A 20,543-nucleotide genomic window follows, 5' to 3' on the forward strand; every position below is an offset into this window, starting at 1 on the left:
TACATATAATAAAAGGGCCACAGTCAGCACCTTTAAAGAAGGAGACCGGGTGTTGGTACTAGTACCCACCCCTGAGAGTAAACTCATGGCCAAGTGGCAAGGGCCTTATGAGATACGGGGGAAGGTGGGGGAAGTGAATTACAAAGTGTACCAACCCAGGAAAAGAAAACCCGAGCAGCTGTACCATCTAAACCTGCTAAAGGCCTGGAAGGACCGAAAATGTTTGGTCACAGAGGCAACTACGGTCATACCATCGGAGGTCCCTCTGGCACTAGCCAAGGACACAGCCGGCTGTGAGGTAAAAGTCAATGATGCCCTTACAAAACAGCAGCGGCGGGAGGCTCGAGCTTTGGTACAGCAGAATATGGATGTATTCTCAGAGCTGCCGGGGCGAACCTCAGTGATTCAGCATGACATTGTCACTGAGCCCCAGGTAAAGGTGCGGATGAAACCGTATTGAGTGCCAGAAGCCCGAAGGCAAGCCATCGTGGCCGAGGTAAAGCAAATGCTTCAGTTGGGAGTCATTGAGGAGTCCCGAAGTGAGTGGCCTAGCCCCATTGTTCTAATACCAAAACCAGATGGGTCATTACGCTTCTGTAATGACTTTAGGAAGTTAAATGAAGTGTCAAAATTTGACCTCTATCCCATGCCACGGGTGGACGAGCTAATTGAGAGACTGGGGAAGGCCCAGTACTTCACCACGCTGGATCTCACAAAAGGTTACTGGCAGGTTCCCTTAACAGAGTCAGCGAAGGAAAAGACTGCTTTTATAACCCCAGAGGGTCTCTATCAATAAGTTGTCTTACTTTTTGGCTTACATTGGGCTCCGGCCACATTCCAGAGGCTGATGGACATTGTGTTAGCACCACATAGAGATTACGCATCGGCCTATTTGGATGACATAGTCATCTTTAGTACCGACTGGGATACACATCTGTCCCAGGTACAAGCAGTGCTGGAGTCTCTTAGAGCTGCAGGGTTAACAGCAAACCCAAAGAAATGCGCGATAGGTCTCACGGAAGCCCGGTACTTAGGATACGTGATCGGCCGGGGGGTTATCAAACCTCAAGTGAACAAAATTGAGGCCATTCAAAACTGGCCTAAGCCCTTAAGTACCAAACAAGTGAGGGCATTTCTTGGCATCATTGGGTATTACCGTCGATTTATACCCAATTTTGCAGGTAAATCGGCTTCCCTAACTGACCTGTTAAAAGGGAAGAAAACGGTGATGGTCAAGTGGAATCCTCAAGCAGAGGAAACATTCCAGTGTCTGAAGTCGGCGTTGTGTGGACAGCCGGTCCTCATCAGCCCCGACTTCAAGAAAACCTTTATTGTGCAAACTGATGCCTCAGAGGTAGGCTTAGGAGCGGTGCTGTCACAAAAGGTGAACGGGGATGAGCATCCAGTCACCTATTTAAGCAGGAAACTGACCCCGGCAGAGAAAAATTATAGCGTAGTGGAGAAGGAGTGCTTGGCGATTAAATGGGCCTTGGAGTCCCTACGCTACTATTTGCTCGGGCGTCAGTTTCGGTTGGTAAAGGACCATTCAACCCTCGTCTGGATGAGAAATGCAAAAGAGAGGAATGCCCGTGTCACCAGATGGTTCTTGTCCCTACAAAACTTCAGCTTCTCTGTGGAACATCGGGCTGGGAAATCACAGGGAAATGCCGATGCCCGGTCACGGGCACCATGTATGCTGACAAATGTTCAACCCCACAAGTCTGAACAGAGGGGGGGGTATGTGAGGCAGTGACCGGTGTCATATGCGAGGGTCGCTATGTATCCCCCAGGATGTGCTTAGAAGCATATTAGATCCGCTGGAGTGCCCTGTGCTCACAGCAGGTTGTCTGTGAGACACAGGGAAGAATAAAAGTGAGTGTGAACTGGGTCAAGTTATTTGACCCAGAAATTATTCAGAAAAACCCGGTATGGGCTTTTATTTTTGAAACGGACTGCAGGAAGGTAGTGGGGCCGGTCCATTTCCTCCAGCCCAGATCTTATAGTGGCCCATGGCCATAGAATCTGGAGGGAAAAAAAAAAACCCTGCAAGAGAGTTTGGGTGTGTCAGTATTGGTCTGGGAGTCAGACCTAGCAGGAGGCTTATGAAGAGCTCTTTCCGTGTGGAGCAACACGGGCCAGGCAGAGCCTAAAAAGCCTGACACCCCAGCGTACACAGTGGTGTAATACGTTCACGGCAACGGATTGTGGACTGTCTTTGTTTTACCCGGCTGCATACCAAAGGACTTGTTTGCTTATGTTTTCGGTTTGTGAGTATGCTATAAAATAAACAAGACTTTATTTTGAACTTTATATGGGTCACTGCCTTCTCACTGCACAGCAAGGACATCGCTGCATCATAACAGGTAATACAGTGATCACTGGTGATATTATTCACAGGATCTCTGTATATAATGTATAGGTAGTACAGTGATCACTGGTGACATTATACACAGGACCTCTGTATATAGTATACAGTGTATAGTGTCAGTGCATAGGTAACACACTCACTCACCACTGACATCTCTAGGTGAAGCCCTTCATCTTTCATCCAGCAGAGATCGCCATCACTTCTTCCAGCCAGGGCTCGTCTCAGTTATCTCGGGCTCCGCTTGTAGAACACATTAATTTTTCCCAACTTCCACATTACACCACATGAAGAAAAAAAGGCGACAAAGTATCACTCTACACAGTAACAGAACCCCCCCCCCCATTTAAAACAGTATACTAAAAAAATAAAATAAATACATCATTGCAGTAATAATATCCCTTAATTAGCCCCTATGGTAATAATATTCCCCCCCATCCTAGCCCCCGTGTGTCATTCCTGGCTTCAGCCATATGTTCTCCCATCCTCCCATCCTGTCCTCACGAGTATTCATTCTGCCACATATGATCTCCCCATCCTACCCCATCTTTCTCCAATCCTGCCCCATCTGTCTCCAGCATTCTGCCCCCAATGTCTCCAGCATTCTGCCCCAAGCATCTCCAGCATTCTGCCCCCAGTGTCTCCAGTATTCTGCCCCTAGCGTCTCCAGCATTCTGCCCCCAGCGTGTCCAGCATTCTGCCCCCAGCATCTCCAGCATTCTGCCCCCAGCATCTCCAGCATTCTGCCCCCAGTGTCTCCAGCATTCTGCCCCCAGCATGTCCTGCACTCTACCCCACGTGTCTCCAGCATTCTGCTCTGTGTCTCCAGCATTCTGCCCCGGGCCCCCCAGCTCTCCGCTCTCAATAAAAAAAACAAAAACAAAAAAATCTTCTTACCTGGCCGCGCTCCTGCAGCGGGCGAAGCTCCCTCCACGCAGCTGAAGCACGCATTTGCCAGCGACTGACAATGACATCAGATGCCGGCGACGTGTGCACTGCGGCTGACATCAGCGGGCGGGCCCGCACGTCAATTACGTTAAACTGCATCATCGCCAGTAGGGGCTTGGTGAGCAGATGAGACGGGGCTCAATGCGGGTGGTGGGCCCCCTCTGCCCACCGGGCCCCATACACCAGTCAGGGCAGTAATGCCCTGATGGCAGCCAAAATCAATCAGAGCGGTAGCCCAGGGCTCCCCCACACCACTGGGCCCTGGGCTACTGCCCAGATTGACCTCATTATAATCCGCCACTGCCCAAGAATACCGTCAGTGTCCGAAGGTAGATGGTAGGTATTTGGGACAACGGCACTAGGGAAAAAACACTGGATATTAGTTCAGGCAAGACAGAATAAGCAAGTGCTGATCTGGGACCTGAGAACGGCAACTAAGAACAAAACACAAAGTTGCTCAGGCACCTCCCAAAGGAAGTGAGGACCTTAAGTTTACACAGACCATCACAGCACAGACAGCCCACAGACAGCAGGTGCCCTGCTGCTTAAAGTATGTGCAGGAAGCGGGGCGTGCCTCCTAAGAGCATTTCCAGGAGACCTGCCAAGGGGATGCAGGTTCCTAGCAGAGAATGGAGCTGCTCATCGTCTGAAGCCAAGGACAGGGTGAGTGAGGTACATAGCGCCGCGTGAGGAGCGCCGGTCTCCCTGTCCATGAGAGACCGGGCCCACGGCTGAGGGAACAGCACTCGGTCAGTGACCGCAGATATAATGGAGGAAGCTCTATCTCTGTCAGATACCTCAGATATAATGGAGGAAGCACTATCTCTGTCAGTGACCTCAGATATAATGGAGGAGGGAGGAGGCTCCTTCTCTGTCAGATACTTCAGAAAAAACTTCTCTGGCTCCTCTCTGTTCCTGTCTCACTCCTGGGGTTGATGGGAAATGTAGTTCTTTCCCCCCACAGGCTTATATACAGAGATAAGAATTCTTTCCTTCCACTAAATGTTTCTGACAGTCACGTACAGTATAACAGTCTCTGTGCTGGAGAACGTGGGCTTCATCTCTTCTGTTCAACCTCCTATAGTTCAGCAGCTCCACAGTATGGGTTATGGTTTTATGCCATTCACTATGAAGGATTGTCAGGAAGATATGAATTATTTTCCATTGTTCTGGGGCACAACAAGACCTGGCCTACTACTCCTCCCACCATTGGTTTCGGTAGGACCAAGTCCTACATACAACCCCCCCCCCCTCTGTGAATTTCAACCCCCCCTCCTTTCAGGCAAATGGTCAGTGTGGAATGCGAGTTTTATTGCCTGCCAGCACTAGCAGAGCTGAATGTGTTTTCCCTCCAAAAACCTCTTTACCAATTGACTCCCGAGGTGTACCGTAAAAAGTTCAGGAACCTCCAACATGGACCATATGACAGCTACAGCGATGTGGTGCACTGGCTCAGAACCTACTTTGAACAGTGGGTCTAAGGACAGTTAGTGACCACCTTTGAGCAGCTAAAGGACCTGATGGTGAAAGACCAGTTCCCACATCTTTGTCCGGCTCAGGTGCGACAGTTCATGATGAATCGGGAATCATACCCCAATCCAGCGGACATCCTATCGAACCTTGGACGAGGTGCAGCACCTCAAGAGCCAGGAGATCGATGAGATGCTGAAGTTAGAGGTGATTAAATGGTCTAAGAGCGCGTGGGCCTCATCTGTAGTCCTGGTGCCAAATAATAATAATATTTTTATATAGTGCTAGCATATTCCGCAGCACTCTACAGTTTGCATACATTATCATCGCTGTCCCCAATGGGGCTCACAATCTAAATTCCCCATCAGTATGTCTTTGGAATGTGGGAGGAAACCGGAGAACCCGGAGGAAACCCACGCAAACACAGGGAGAACATAAAAACTCCTTGAAGATGTTGTCCTTGATGGGATTTAAACTCCAGCGCTGCAAGGCTGCAGTGCTATCCACTGAGCAACCAAAGAAGGATCGGACCACTCGGGTCTGCGTGGACTACAGGGGGCTCAACGCCATAACGGCCTACGAAGCATACCCAATGCCACGCATCGAGGAGCTGCTTGAGTGGTTTGCTAACGCAAGCTATCTATCCAATATGGATCTGAGCTGGGAATATGGGCAGATTCCCCTGAGTCCGCCTTTATCACCCCCCTTTGGACTGTATGAGTCCACGGTCATGCCTTTTGGCATGAAGAATGCTCCTGCCACTTTCCAGCAGCTGGTCAACACCCTGTCCAGGGACTGGAAAGGTGCGTAGTGTCATACCTGATGACATTGCCGTCTTCAGCCCCACCTGGGAGGATCACCTCGAGCATCTGCAGCAGGTGCTCAGGTGCATTCACCAAGCAGGCTTGACTATCAAGCCTGGAAAGTGCCATATGGGCATGAGTGAGGTCGACTACCTGGGGCACCAGTTAGGCGGGAGTACTCTGAAGCCAGAGCCTGGGAAAGTAGATGCTATTGCTTCCTGGCCCACCCCCAGGACTAAGAAGCAGGTGATGTCCTTCTTGAGCACTGCAGGGTACTATAGGCACTTTGTACAAAACTTTGGTAGCCCTGCAAAGCCCTTGACGGACCTCACCAAGAGGAACCTACCCCATACAGTCGATTGGATAACTGACTGTGAGGGGGCCTTTTGGGCTCTGAAGACTGCCCTGAGCAGCTCCCCTGTGCTAAGGTCAGTTGAGTGCAGTCGACCGTTCTTAATACAGACAGACGCCAGCGAGTTTGGCCTCACTGCTGTGCTTAGCTAGGTCAACTCAAGGAACCAAGAGCACCCCATGTTGCACCTAAGCCAGAAGCTCTTGCTGAGGGAAGTGGCCTATTCCACTAGAGAGGAGTGCCTTGTCATGGAATGGGTACTGCAACGCTTGCAGCCCTACTTGTACGGTTACTAGTGATGAGGGAGTGTACTCGTTGCTCGGGTTTTCTCGAGCACGCTCGGGTGGTCTTTGAGTATTTGTTAGTGTTCGGAGATTTAGTTTTTGTCAAAGCAGCTGAATGATTTACAGCTACTAGCTAGGCTGAGTACATGTGGAGGTTGCCTGGTTGCTAGGGAATCCCCACATGTATTCAAGCTGGGCAGTAGCTGTAAATCATTCAGCTGCCGCGATGAAAACTAAATCTCCGAGCACCTACAAATACTTGGAGACCACCTGAGTGTGCTTGGGAAAACCCAAGCAATGAGTACACTTGCTCCTCACTAACGGTTACCCTTCACCATTGTGACCGACCACAACCCCCAGAGTTGGCTGCACACCATGAATTTCTGCCCACAAGCAAATTACAGACATACCGTGTGTTGACTCTAAAAAACAGTAAAATCGCAAGGGAAAAAATAATGTCAATACCTTTGGCCTGTGAGCTTCCAGGCCAAAGATATGAAGAACAGGAGTTATTGATAATTTTCAAAGTTATGTGTACCTCCCAGAAAACAGCCCATATGTGAGGTCAGCAAAGTGGAAGTTCCTAGTTTTATGGCCGAAGCATGAAACAGGAACGTGCATCTTTGGCTTGCATTCAGAGCCAGGAGAGACAGCTAGACACCATGTTGTGGTACTTGATAATTTGGAATTTCTCCTCCCCTTTATTGACACATCATACCTGTGATTCAGATTTAGTAAGTTTCGGATTTTTATCCCATTTTATTTAATAACTGTTTGTACATATTTGTATTCTGTCTCTTTTGTAATATTATTTGTATCTTTTGCAAACACTGCCGATTTCTTCTGGAGCAAAATTATAAATTTGCTAGCTTTGTTCTTCTTGTTCTATGAGAGATCCGCCACATACTCCGCGCAAATTTACGCTACCAAACGGGTGTCCAATCCACTTAAAAGAGGTAGGTGGTGGCAGCATAGTTTTCGTATTTATGTGGTATTGGGGACTTGGTGGTGACTGGATTGAGGTATTGAGGAACTGGTGGTATATATACATTCCGTCACATCACAAACTGCAATATTCAACAAAAATTAGAGCAGCTGCGCTCATTTTCTTATTGGAGCGTCCCCAAGGGCTAGGGGTACTCTGTACCGGGCCCTTTGGTTCTCAAGGTGGATGTCACGGTGACTGACCCGGTCTGTGGCCTTCGGGAGGTCCGTTGTAAAAGGGAAAGGTCTTTAAAGGGATATGTTCGTGACTCCACCTGTGGTATTCGGTCAGGGTGACAAGAATAATGATAGTTTCATAATACAGGTCATAATGGGTGCCACTATAACGAATATTAGCATTTTTTTCCTGTGTTTATTTTCCTTACCTTATTGGTAAAATTGTGATTTTTGTGTTTTTTCTTTTAACACAGATTTTTTTTTACATTTTTTCTACAAAACTTAAAGGCCTACTCCAGCATTTCTTTTTTCGTCTTTTACCGCCGGACTGGTATTACTAATATCTGAAGCCGTCTGTCTTCTGCTCTACCCGATTCCTGTTCCGCTATTTTGTGATCACAACATCTGAGTGACTGGAAACCAGAGCTAATGGTCAAAAGCTTTCAATATAAATATATGAGAACCACATTTTGGCTCTTATAGACTTACATTGAGTTGTGACTTCTAAAACACTGAAGTAATCAGCAGGTCACAATCTGCAGAAGAAGACTGGGGTGGTGCCGAGAATAGAAGAAGAAGAAGGTGTCTGGTAAGTACAGCTTTTTGAAAAAGTGATGCCCGTTTCTTGATTTCTTATTCTTAGCCTGGATGTGGCTAAGGAATTTGAGCTCAGCTTACCAAAGATGTCATAAACCAAAGATAATTTATGTTTTAAGGAGGTGGTGGGGGGGCAAACCCTTTTTCACACAGGGCCCCATAGGTTTGGATTTATTTTTCCCTAAATAATAAAGACCTTCATTTAAAAACTGCATTTTGTGTTTACTTGTGCTATCTTTGCCTAATATTTAAATTTGTTTGGTGATCTGAAATATTTAAGTGTAACAAACATGAAAAAGAATAGGATATCGGGAAGGGGGCAAAAACTTTTTCACATTACTGTATATTACCGTGGGAAGGGAACATGTATTAGTGATACCACTTCAGCAGGGAAATTGGGGCGGCGCCGAGAACAGAAGAAGAAGACTGCTTCTGGTAAGTATATTATTTTGGGAAGGGAGCATGTATTAGCGATATCACTCCTGAAGGGAAATTGTGGCGGCGCCGAGAACAGAAGAAGGAGACTGCTTCTGGTAAGTATATTACTTTGGGAAGGGAGCATGCATCAGTGTTATCACTCCAGCAGGGAAATTGGGGCGGCGCCAAGAACAGAAGAAGACGGTGTCTGGTAAGTATATTCCTTGGGGAAGGGAACATGTATTAATGATACGACTCCAGCAGGGAAATTTTTTTATAAAAAGGCCCTAGTGGTGCCTTAATAGAGCGATCATACAATATACAAGCCTTTGATCACTTAGTAATTATGCAGTGCAGTGTATGATCCCTACTTTCTTATAGACCCCACTTCTGGCAGGGACTAATAGTCATTTGTGCACAGCGATTGTGAGGCCTTCAGCTTCGATAGCAACCTTGGAGCTCCTCACAATCACGCACTGGCAGGAACAGTGGCTTATGTAGGGACACCACTTCTCCATGAACCTTAGTACACCCTAGATACTGTGGTTGCGTTTTGGCAGTGGCAGGTTGTTAAATTGCCTGGATTGGAGTTAGTGCTGTGTCCATGCCATCCCTGTACATTATAAGTAGATTATAATTACCAAAGAGGTTAAACATTTGTAAAAAAGAAACGCCATGTATCTAATGCTTTTCACATTTTTTTCCTTTTTTTTAATACATACGTTATTCATGTCCCATAGGAAAGCTTATCAGGGTTATGTGGGACTATTTTACTTTTTGTCTCGTGGGGACAGAACAGTCAGACAGGTAATTAACTATCTGCCTGTTCTGCCCATCAGCAGCTTAAAGATGTCATGGACCCCTCCTGCAGGTGATTCTGCTTCTTTATTTGACCTCACATTTACAGAGCAGCCCTTCTTCTTCCAGGCTGCTCTTTTGATGGGGCGTCACTGCCGATGTCCTGACAACTGTCACATTCGTGATGGGAAAGTTCGGCGGAAGGCACAACACACACAAACAACAGGATGGAAAAAGGGAGTGGAAGGCCCTAACAGTATGGAGCGAGGGATGGGACACCACCTAACAACAATCTGAGCCTATCCCTAAGCTTCCCTATTGCCCTAAGTGGGTCCTTATCCCTGCCACCATCACATGCCTAGTCCCTAGCTGTCACCTCACTGTACCCTGGCTAGTGCACTGGTTAGCAAGAACGCTAGCCTCACCACTGCAGATGGTATCAACACAGGGGGTAGTGACAAGCATGAGACAGACAAAGAAAGGAACAATGAAACTTAGCTCAAGCCTTTGTTGCATGGCTAACAGAGGGAGAGAAGTTCATATGAGAAGGAGAGCTGGAGGAGTTATCAGTGACTGTTGCTTAGTTTGTATGTGTGGTAATTCCTTTGTCATATATGAGTGAACATTTTGTATGCCTGGAGCTTTCTGTTAACCCCTGTTTGGTTGCCTTGTTTGTCGAGTTGGTGTACTACAGTGCACAGTAGCACCCCTCTTCCCTGGGTGGGGGAAGAGAACAGACAGAGGGCAAGCTCAGGAGATAAGGCAAGAGTGGAGGCCCTAGCATCTTCACCTTCAGAAGCATGCCGGGGAGTAGGGTGAGCTTGAGTACCCCCTAGTGTTAGGGAAAGGGAAGGAGCCCCTGGTCACCCGATGGCTGTACCATGACAACTGGTTCTCCGCAGATTGGGATTTTCACTCCCCTCCATTCAGAGACCTCACAGGTATTCTCCTCCTTGTCTATATTCTGCTATTTTGTACCACTGATTTGTTGTGGTGCCTCATACTGCCCTGTACTTTATACATACTTTTGCACATGATTGAAATTTGACCTTTACTTTAATATAAAAATGTGGCAGTAATTTACTATTTGGCTTCTGTCACTTACCATTGCCTCATACACAGCTATTTTTTACTGCGTATAACCATTTACCGTATATACTCGTGTATAAGCCAAGATTTTCAGCACTTTTTTTGTGCTGAAAATGCCCCATCGGCTTATTCACGAATCATTGTCCAGAAAGCCAGCGGGGGAGGGGGAGCAGCGGCAGGAGCTGGCAGCTGTGACATCATATTCACCCTCCTCGCGCAGTCGCTGCACGTCCCTGCATCTCCGCTGTCCCGGCGTGGCAGGTCTTCCTGTGCTCAGTGGTCACGTTGTACTGCTCATTAAAGTAATGAATATGCACGCGTCTCCACTCCCAGAAGCGTGGAATACATATTAATTACATTAATGAGTGGTAACACGTGACCGCTGAGCACAGTAAGAGCTGCAGCGCTGGGACACCGGAGATGCAGAGACATGCAACGACAGTGCGAGGAGGGTGAGTATGACAGGGGAAGACGCAGAGCCATGCATACAACGGTATGCTGTAAAATAATACACAGTAAAACTCGCACTAAAGATCACTCAGAGTTCCTGTTTCCACGCTAATTGGGTCTTCAGCCTCTGTAATTCCTGCTCTAACATATAATCAGTAGAGCCAATTAGTGGCCGAGACAGTGTTAATCCTTATGAGAAGAAAATATGTTCCTTCATATTTCCCTTCATTTTCTCAAGTAATTGTATTATTACATGGGATTCTTTAGGATTAACGTTGGCATACCTGCTTCCCATTCAGGTCCTTACATTATTTGATCCTCTCAGTGGAGATCTTCTATATAAGGTAATTTTCCTCAGTGAGTCATCAAGGATGGATAGAGACAGAGACAAGATGGCGGAGAGGATATTACACCTCACCCTAGAGATCCTCTTCCGGCTTACTGGAAAGGTGAGAGATTCTGATGACGTCACATTACATCATTCTTATCTATGGGAATAACAGATGGACAGAACTGGAGAGGTGAGGACTCTGGGAATGTCTGTAGTAAGATTTATTAATGTGTCTCTGCATAACAAGGATTACACAGTAGTGAAGAAGACCTATGGTGATCTCTGTAAGGCCACTGTATCTGAGGGATGGGAAAGAGGCGTGAACCCAATCATTGGAATTCCACCTCACCCGCTGATGCATAAGGACCAGACGATACTAGAACTCACCTACAAGATGATTGAGCTGCTGACTGGAGAGGTGACACTGCTGGGAATGCTGGGACATTATACAGTAACGCTATGGAGGGATCGGGGGATGACGGTATCATTGTATGTGTCAGGTTCCTATAAGGTGTCAGGATGTCACCGTCTATTTCTCCATGGAGGAGTGGGAGTATTTAGAAGGACACAAAGATCTGTACAAGGACGTCATGATGGAGGTTCCCCAGCCCCTCACATCACCAGGTAATAGACAGGACTAAATACACACAGCCTATAATTATCTGTATGTAAAGAATGAATTCAGTCCCTGTATGTGTTTCCTCCAGTTCTATCCAGTGAGAGGACAACACCAGAGAGATGTCCCCTTCCTCTTCTTCCACAGGACTGCAAACAAGAAAATCCCAATGTTCCTCAGGATCATCAGGTAGATGGAGAGAAGGTGTCATGAGATCCCCCCTATGATGTATAGAAGACGTTGAAGGTCTTGTGTTCAGTCTGTTGTGATTGAGAAAAAACATCCATTGATCTTTCATCTTGTGCACATACACAACTTGTTGAGGAAAATATCTAGAATTATTGTGTGTTACTAAAATTTTTGTATAAAATGAAAATGTCATCCTCATCAAATAGTAGTTATTTGTGAACATGGTAACTGCATGACCGTGTATGGCCAATATGGCTCCCTTACTAACCATTCCAAACCCCCCAACCACCATTGCTAAAAGCAAACCCACATTCCAATAAAAACGTAACTCCAATGTCTTTGGATAATTATGGCCACAGCGGCCAGTTTATTAACAAACAAACAAAAAACATTTAAATAAACATTAGCATAATTTTATGCAAATAATTCGAGGGGAGGTTCTTGGAGCCCACCGGGAAAAAAGTTCTGGCTTCAAATTATTTTGGCAAAAACCAAAAAACGTAAAACACCTCAATTTACCCCCAGCCATAACACCAGCTCAGGGGCACCATAATTCCCGTTTTGGGAACAATTAAACCACCACCAGCTCCCAGGGTAAACACCCCGTCCAGAGCCTGTAACCAAAATGCCAGAACACCAAACCCGTTTAACTGTCCGGAATTTCCATCAAATTCCTTCGCCGCTGAATCCGCATAAACTCCAAGAACCCCACCCCCGCCACAAACTCGCCGCCCTGACACCTCAGGCCCGCGAGTGCCCCAAAGACACTAACGCTTTTTCAATTCCTTCCTGAATGGACAAGGCCCATAAATCAATCCCCACCTCGTTCAAGTGCACCCCGTCGTCCCTCCAATATTCACCAACACCCGACTCCAAATCAAAGTGCCGAACACATATACCACCATTTTTGGCTACAAACTTGGCAATTGCCCTGTTCAACTTCACCCGCGCCCTGTTGATACCCTTGACTGATCGCGCACCCCTCCAATTTTTCCGAGGAACAATGTCTGACAATATAGTTAGAACACCGGGGAAGGCCGTCCACAACCGGAGAAAATCGGAACGAATGTCCCGTATCAACTCCCTCACTGGTTTGGAAACTAAATCGTTCCCTCCTAAATGAAAAACCACGATATCCGGTGCTCTATCCAGACGGACCGCACGAGAAAAACAAGGAATCGCCCTGCTCCACACCATACCTCGAAAACCCAGCCACCGAACTACCGCATCTTTTCGGCTGAGACCCAATTGAATACCGTCCGGCCTGGCATCCGCCCGATGCGCCCCCCAATAGACAAAAGAATGTCCAAAAATCCAGACGAGATACGGCTCCCGACCTGCAATATACAATAACAGTAACCGTTAACATAAGGCCACTTATGTAAACAAACCAACCATTTTAGTGTCGGATATAGGACTGATAACGGCTTGAGCTCCAACGCCCAATACGCTTGATAACATCCGACCCCAAGCCCAGGGTGTCGGCCTCTGACGCTGCCCCTATCCTGAAGGAATGCGAACCGAAATCGGACCGCGAAAAACCCAAAACCCTCAAACTTTTATACAGAATTGCTATAAATTGGAAACGGGACAAGAAGACCCCGTCCTGGTGGCACAACAATGGTCCCGTACGACCCGACCATAAAGACCAATACTCACGTAAACATTGTTCAGGGCACATCAATGACCCCGAAACTTTACCCAACACAACTCTTTTTCCAACCCCTGTCTGATCCGTCTTTGAACGACGTATCCAAAAAACGATGCTCCCAGACCAGAAATCCACATCTTGCGCCAATAAACCACCCGCTTGAACCCTGCTACGAGACACCAATTCACCTATCCATAACGCCCCAAAAAATGCAAAGGAAAAGGCCAAACGAAACAACACCGCTTCAAAATGAGAGCAGCATATATCACCCAGAACACCACCCAAACGTTCAAACACCTGAAACGAAATAGGCCTGCGCCCATCCACCCGTCTAACATCTCTCCTATAACCCTTCAGTGCCTGCCGCACCAAAAAATTTTTTGTCACGTCTACTGAGCCCTCAAGCTTAAAACCAAAAGCTAACCCGGTCACCAACTTGTTTACTTTCGAAAACGACCAACCTGCATCCGCCGCCTTACCCACCAATGACAAAACCACTAATGACTTGTCTTCGTCAGACACCAATTCCCCCCACTGCGCCAAAGAATTCTGCCAAACATTCCAGGAAGCTTCATAAGACGCCCAGGTCTGACTCGTAACCGAGGCCCGAATCAAACGTCCCGCTCCTCCATAGGTATCTGCCACAAGTGCGAAGGGCATACTGCTCCTGCTGCGTCCGCTTCTGGTGCCAACTCCCAGAAACGCTCCCCCTGTAAACGAGATAATGCATCCGCTAACGAATTCTGAACGCCAGGCACATGAACCACAGAAATCCACGTATTGATCTTCAAACATCTTAAGACAAGTTCTCTCACTAATTTTATTACGGGCGGTGACGATGCCGATAACGAGTTGATCACAGACACGACACTCATGTTGTCACAATGGAATCTGATCCTGCGATTTTCAAACGCGTCCCCCCAAATGAATACCGCTACCACAATGGGAAACAACTCCAACAAGGCCAGATTCTTTGAAAAACCACTCGTGTGCCAGCAGTCCGGCCAGGCTCCAACGCTCCATTGGCCTGCGCAATAGGCCCCATAACCCACACTTCCAGCTGCGTCCGTGTAGATCTCGCAATCAAAATTACTCACCAACTGCTGCTGCATCAGCGAGCGACCGTTATATTGCTCCAAGAAATTATGCCATACCAACAAGTCGTTTTTGTGCTCCTGACCAAGTCGAATGAAATGATGCGGGGACCGCACCCCCGCCGTCGCCCTGGACAACCTTCGGCAAAATATGCGCCCCATGGGCATAATCCTACATGCAAAATTCAAACGACCGAGCAGAGACTGTAATTCCTTCAATGTCACTTTCCTCAGCTTAGCCACGCGACTCACTTCCTGCTTCAGCGCCAACAATTTATCTTCCGGAAGCCTGCATTCCATGTTTTCAGAGTCTATCAGAATTCCAAGAAAGCTCAACACCGTACAAGGGCCCTCAGTTTTTTCCCTAGCAAGGGGAACGCCTAAATGATCCGCTACCCACTCCATAGCCGCCAAAATATTCCTGCACACATTCGAGTCAGGAGGACCTATGCACAAAAAGTCATCCAAATAATGAATGACGAATGGAACACCAGCCACTTCTCTAACCACCCATTCCAGAAAAGTACTAAAAGACTCAAACAAGGAACACGAAATGGAACAACCCATCGGTAGACATCTGTCTACATAGTAACCATCATTCCAACACATCCCCAACAACGGGATGCTATCCGGATGAATCGGAAGCAAACGAAAAGCCAACTCCACATCCGTCTTTGCCAACAAAGCTCCTGGCCCGTAACAGTGGACCCAGTGCACCGCCATGTCAAACGACGTATAAACAACTGAACACAACTGCGAAATGCCGTCATTCACAGACAACCCCTTTGGGTACGACAAATGATGAATTAAACGGAATTTATTCGGCTCTTTTTTGGGGACCACCCCCAACGGTGAGATGATCAGCCCCTCTATCGGCAAACAAGTAAACGGACCAGCCATTCTCCCCAACTCCACCTCCTTCCTCAACTTATCATTCACCACACTTGCCTGAGCCATTGCTGACCTCAAATTTTTTTTTGAAAACGGAACAACGTGTTCTGGAGGAGGGATACGAAAACCCTCCGCAAAACCCCGTGCAATAACACCGCCCTTCTCCCGATCCAGATACCTACTTAGAAAGGGGGCCATCCTTTCCAGCCTCACTGGCGTCTCCCCCTTGACCGGCACCCACTGACGGCTTGCCTCTTGCTTTTTTGAAACATTTGGAAGCCCCATGCGAAACTCCGCTACAATGGGAACACACGTTTAAATCTACAGGTGTTCCCAAACTTACACTGGCCCTCATTGAATTGCCAGCACGTTCCTGATTTTTCTTTAGATCCCTGTCCCCCCTGACCACTACCGCTATGTCCCGCCTGTTGTCCGGAGCTACTTCCGCCCCCATGAAAGGACTGCCCGTATCTGCTAGGAGCCATCACTTTTAACCAGAGACCGATGTCCTTTTGATCCCAGCGTATTTCAGGCCTTACCGCTTTCCTCTGCCTGAACTGTTCATCATAGCGTAACCAAGCCTGTCCGCCATAAGTACGATGCGCTTCACCTATCGCATCAAGATAACAAAATAAACCGGAACAATTCTCCGGGGCCTTTTCACCTATTACGCTCGCTAGTATAGCGAATGCTTGCAACCAATTAATGAACGTCTGTGGTATAAGTCGCCACCTCCTCTTCTCTTCTTCCTCTTTCTTACTATCGTCCTTTTTTCCCTTATCAAGATTAAACTTTTCTAATGGCAGCAAAGAAAAAATCTCCACGTAATCATCGCGCCAAATCTTTTCTTTTACCTCCTTTTTTAAATGAGCCTCCAACGGCCCCTCAAAGCACACATATACCTCGCCTTTTGCTCTATCATCCAACTTTACCGTATCCCCTTTATTCTTCTCCGTTTGCATGGATACAGACACTCCAGACACTGATGGCGACTGTTCGCCCACTAACAGACTTTCCGAATCCATTGTAGACGAACCCAAAGCCCCGGCCCCAGGTAGCCAAGCCCTGGCCGGTGATACCCCCGCTTCCCTCACTACCCCACTCTGTAAACTACTCAGCAATTGCGACACGCTCAGCAATACATCCCGCAGCGCAGGCTCCGACGCCCCGCTGCTCCCCCCAATGTCCGGCGCCCGCCCACCCGGCGCCTGATCACCTCTAACCCCCTCACCATAAGCCCCTCTGGGCGACAAGTCAGAAATAGCATGGTACTCACCGAGCTGCGCAGGTGCTGTGTCCCTGCCAGCCGTGCGTCCCGCATCCAGCCGATCATCCCCAGCATCAGGTTCTCCGTCCGACCACGATTCTTCGGCACCATCGTGCTGCTCCCGGCCCGCGCCCCTGGCCTCCACGTCACCAGGGGGGACCTGAGCATCAGCTGCTCCACGTTCGACCGACCTTCTCCCGGACCTGGACCGTACTTGCTCCGCCGACCTCTGTTCCCTCTCAGGTTCCCGACCACTCCGCCTGCCAGACAGTGGGGTCCCACTGCCCGCCGCTCCTCCGGGCCTGGGCTCGTCTCCCGCCGTCCTCAGCTCAGATGCCGCCTGCACCGCAGCATCCGCCGTCATCCGACCTCCTGCACGCCCTCTGCCTGGCCTTTCTCCTGCCGTCCATCTTCCGCCGCTCGCCGCACCTTCATTCGTACCGCCGGTACCCGCCGCCCCGGACGTCATGCGGCTGCGCTCCGGACTTGCCGCCGCTGCACTCCTGGTCATCGGAGCTGTGGGCCGCGCTGCTGCCGTCCTCACTCACGGCGTCGCTCTTCCACGCTGCGCACCTCTCCTGCTCCCCACACCAACCGGCCGGCAAGGAGGATTCCTGCCGGAGGGAGCACAGCGGGGGGACGCCGCACCGCTGCACCCGGCCTCCGCAGGGTCCCGGGAGGGGCTCCTAGGCCTGCGCCGGCCGCGCGTGCTCACCTCAGGTGAGAGTCGCTGCGGAGGCCTCGTGCGCCGGCCTCTTCTGCTGCTGGGCTCCGGTGCTCCCGCTGCTCCGAGCAGCGCCACCAGCTGCTCTTCCAGCCATCCTCCTCTTCTGGACCTGGCTGCATCTCTCAAGCGCCCCACCAAAGTATCCACCGACTCCATGGCTGATCGCTCACCAGGCCTTTTCAGGTAGGGAGAAAGGCTGTGTGGATGGCTGCTCTCACTAAAATCCTGAACTGCCAGCTAAAAGTGTGCCCAGTTTCCCGCACTTTTTACCTATATAGCCCCCACCTTCCCTCTCATAACCCCTCCCACCCTACTATTGTCCAATCAATGCGGCTATTTTTATTTAAAACTGGAGCCCATGACCAAGCACAGTCATGGGGGGGCCTCCATTTACTTCGCCTATTCCTGCCCCCTCCTGTATTAGTGATGCCGAATTCAGGATATGTAAAAGAGACACAAATGAGTTTTCTGGGAGTTGAATCTATCAACGACATATTCAGCTGTCGCCACCAAGGACAATACTTCCTGTTACTGTGTGTGGTCTAAAATACATTGTTTTTAATTGTAGATAGACATGAAGAAAAAATAGAAATAGTAATTATAACATAACCAGTACCTTTCAGCTCCTGCTCCAATGCTACCTGGAACCTTAGTCTGATTCTGTAATATCTGTTTGATCAAATGCTCATTATAGCCAAATATTGTTTTAGTCCTTACAAGGAAGAATGTTCCTTTACTGTTTGTTTCTCATTATTATGTCTTATAGTTGTGTTTTTATATGGTACTGTTTATGATTTTGGCTCATTTTCTTCCTATTCAGGTTCATACAATATCAGATCCTCTTAGTGGAGATCTATATAAGAGAATTCTCCTGAGTGACCCTACAAGGATGAATAGGGACAGGGACAAGATGGTGGAGAAGATATTACACCTCACCCTAGAGATGCTCTTCCGGCTTACTGGAAAGGTGAGAGATTCTACTAATGTCACTTTAAATCATTGTTATCTACTAGATGGTAGCCCAATTCTAACGCATCGGGTATTCTAGAATATGTATGTAGTTTATTTATGAAGATTTTAGAATAATACATTGAATACACAGGATTTGGCCAGCCGCAACCAATTAGCGAAGCGTGGTTCAAATTGCGGCCGGACTGCACCTGTCGCTGATTGTTCGTGGCTGGCCACGCAGTATATAACAGCCCACGTAGTAAATAGCACAGCCACGTAGTATATAGCACAGCCCACGGAGTGTATAACAGCCCACATAGCATATAACACAGCCACGTAGTATATAACAGCCCACGCATGCAGTATATAACACAGGCCACATAGTCTATAAAACAGGCCACGTAGTGTGTAACACAGGCCACGTAGTGTATAACACAGCCACGTAGTATATTGCACAGCCAACGTAGTATATTGCACAGCCCACGTAGTATATTGCAGAGCCACGCAGTATATTGCACAGCCCACGTAGTACATTGCACAGCCCACATAGTACATTGCACAGCCCACGTAGTACATTGCACAGCCCACATAGTACATTGCACAGCCCACGTAGTATATTGCACATTCCACGTAGTACATTGCACAGCCCACGCAGTATATTGCACAGCCCACGTAGTATATTACACAGCCCACGTAGTATATTGCATAGCCCACGTAGTATATTGTACATCCCACGTAGTATATTGTACAGCCCACGTAGTATATTGCCCAGCCCACGTAGTATATTGCCCAGCCCACGTAGTATATTGCCAAGCCCACGTAGTATATTGCCCAGCCCACGTAGTATATTGCCCAGCCCACGTAGTATATTGCATAGCCCATGTAGTATATTGCATAGCCCATGTAGTATATTGCACAGCCCACGTAGTATATAGCAATGTGGGCATCATATCCCTGTTAAAAAAAAGAATTAAAATAAAAAATTGTTATATACTCACCTTTCGTTGGCCTCCGGATCCAGGCGAAGCGGTTACCGACGCTCCTCGCGCGCTCCGGTCTCAAGAGTGCATTGCGGTCCACTAGACCACTACGTCATCAACTCGCGAGATCGCAATGCATGGAGCGGTCACCGGAGCGTCGCGAGGAGCGGGAAAGGCCTGTTCTGGATCCGAGGGGCCGACGGACAGTGAGTATATAACGATTTTTTATTTTTTTTATTATTTTTAACATTAGATCTTTTTACTTTTGATGCTGCATAGGCTGCATCAATAGTAAAAAGTTGGTCACACTGGATTAATAGCAGCGTTAAAGGAGTGCGTTACACCGCGGCATAACGCAGTCCGTTAGCGCTGCCACTAACCCTGTGTGAACGCTGACTGGAGGGGATTATGGAGCGGGCACTGACTGCAGGGAGGAAGGAGCGGCCATTTTGCCGCCGGACAGTGCCCATCGCTGATTGGTCGTGGCTGTTTTGCCGCGACCAATTAGCGACTTGGATTTTCATGATAGACAGAGGCCGCGACCAATGAATATCCGTGACAGAAAGACAGACAGACGGAAGTGACCCTTAGACAATTATATAGTAGACGGGAATATCAGATGGACAGAACTGGAGAGGTGAGGATTCTGGGAATGTCTGTTGTGAGCTTTATTAATGTGTCTCTCCATAACCAGGATTACACAGTAGTGAAGAAGACCTCTAGTGAGCGCTGTCAGGCCCCTTTGTTTGAGGGATGGGGAAGACCCCTGAGCCCAATCACAGGGCCTCCACCTCACCCCCCGATACACAAGGACATCAATGACCAGAAGATCCTAGAACTCACCAACAAGATGATTGAGCTGCTGACTGGAGAGGTGACACTGCTGGGAATGCTGGGACATTATACAGTAACGCTATGGAGGGACCGGGGATGACGGTATCATTGTATGTGTCAGGTTCCTATAAGGTGTCAGGATGTCACCGTCTATTTCTCCATGGAGGAGTGGGAGTATTTAGAAGGACACAAAGATCTGTACAAGGACATCATGATGGAGGTTCCCCAGCCCCTCACATCACCAGGTAATAGACAGGACTAAATACACACGGCCTATA

At 48.2% G+C, this 20,543-nt stretch overlaps 1 protein-coding gene across 2 annotated transcripts in view; it reads left to right on the forward strand.

The window, feature by feature from the left end:
• LOC138664062 (zinc finger protein 852-like) overlaps positions 1 to 20,543 on the forward strand; it is a 50,201-nt gene that overhangs the window by 22,858 nt on the left and 6,800 nt on the right. Inside the window, exons 2-9 of one of the 2 annotated variants that reach the window (XM_069750480.1) lie at positions 7,638 to 7,972; positions 11,034 to 11,183; positions 11,313 to 11,483; positions 11,566 to 11,689; positions 11,773 to 11,870; positions 18,321 to 18,467; positions 20,126 to 20,305; positions 20,387 to 20,510. In XM_069750480.1, coding sequence (XP_069606581.1) covers positions 11,106 to 11,183; positions 11,313 to 11,483; positions 11,566 to 11,689; positions 11,773 to 11,870; positions 18,321 to 18,467; positions 20,126 to 20,305; positions 20,387 to 20,510 — 922 coding nt within the window. In that variant the 5' untranslated portion in view covers positions 7,638 to 7,972; positions 11,034 to 11,105. The remainder of the gene's footprint in view (positions 1 to 7,637; positions 7,973 to 11,033; positions 11,184 to 11,312; positions 11,484 to 11,565; positions 11,690 to 11,772; positions 11,871 to 18,320; positions 18,468 to 20,125; positions 20,306 to 20,386; positions 20,511 to 20,543) is intronic. The other variant, XM_069750479.1, reaches the window with a different exon arrangement.

The sequence above is a fragment of the Ranitomeya imitator genome, chromosome 2 (assembly GCF_032444005.1).
Source record: "Ranitomeya imitator isolate aRanImi1 chromosome 2, aRanImi1.pri, whole genome shotgun sequence".
In the NCBI taxonomy this organism is placed as follows: Eukaryota; Metazoa; Chordata; class Amphibia; order Anura; family Dendrobatidae; genus Ranitomeya; species Ranitomeya imitator.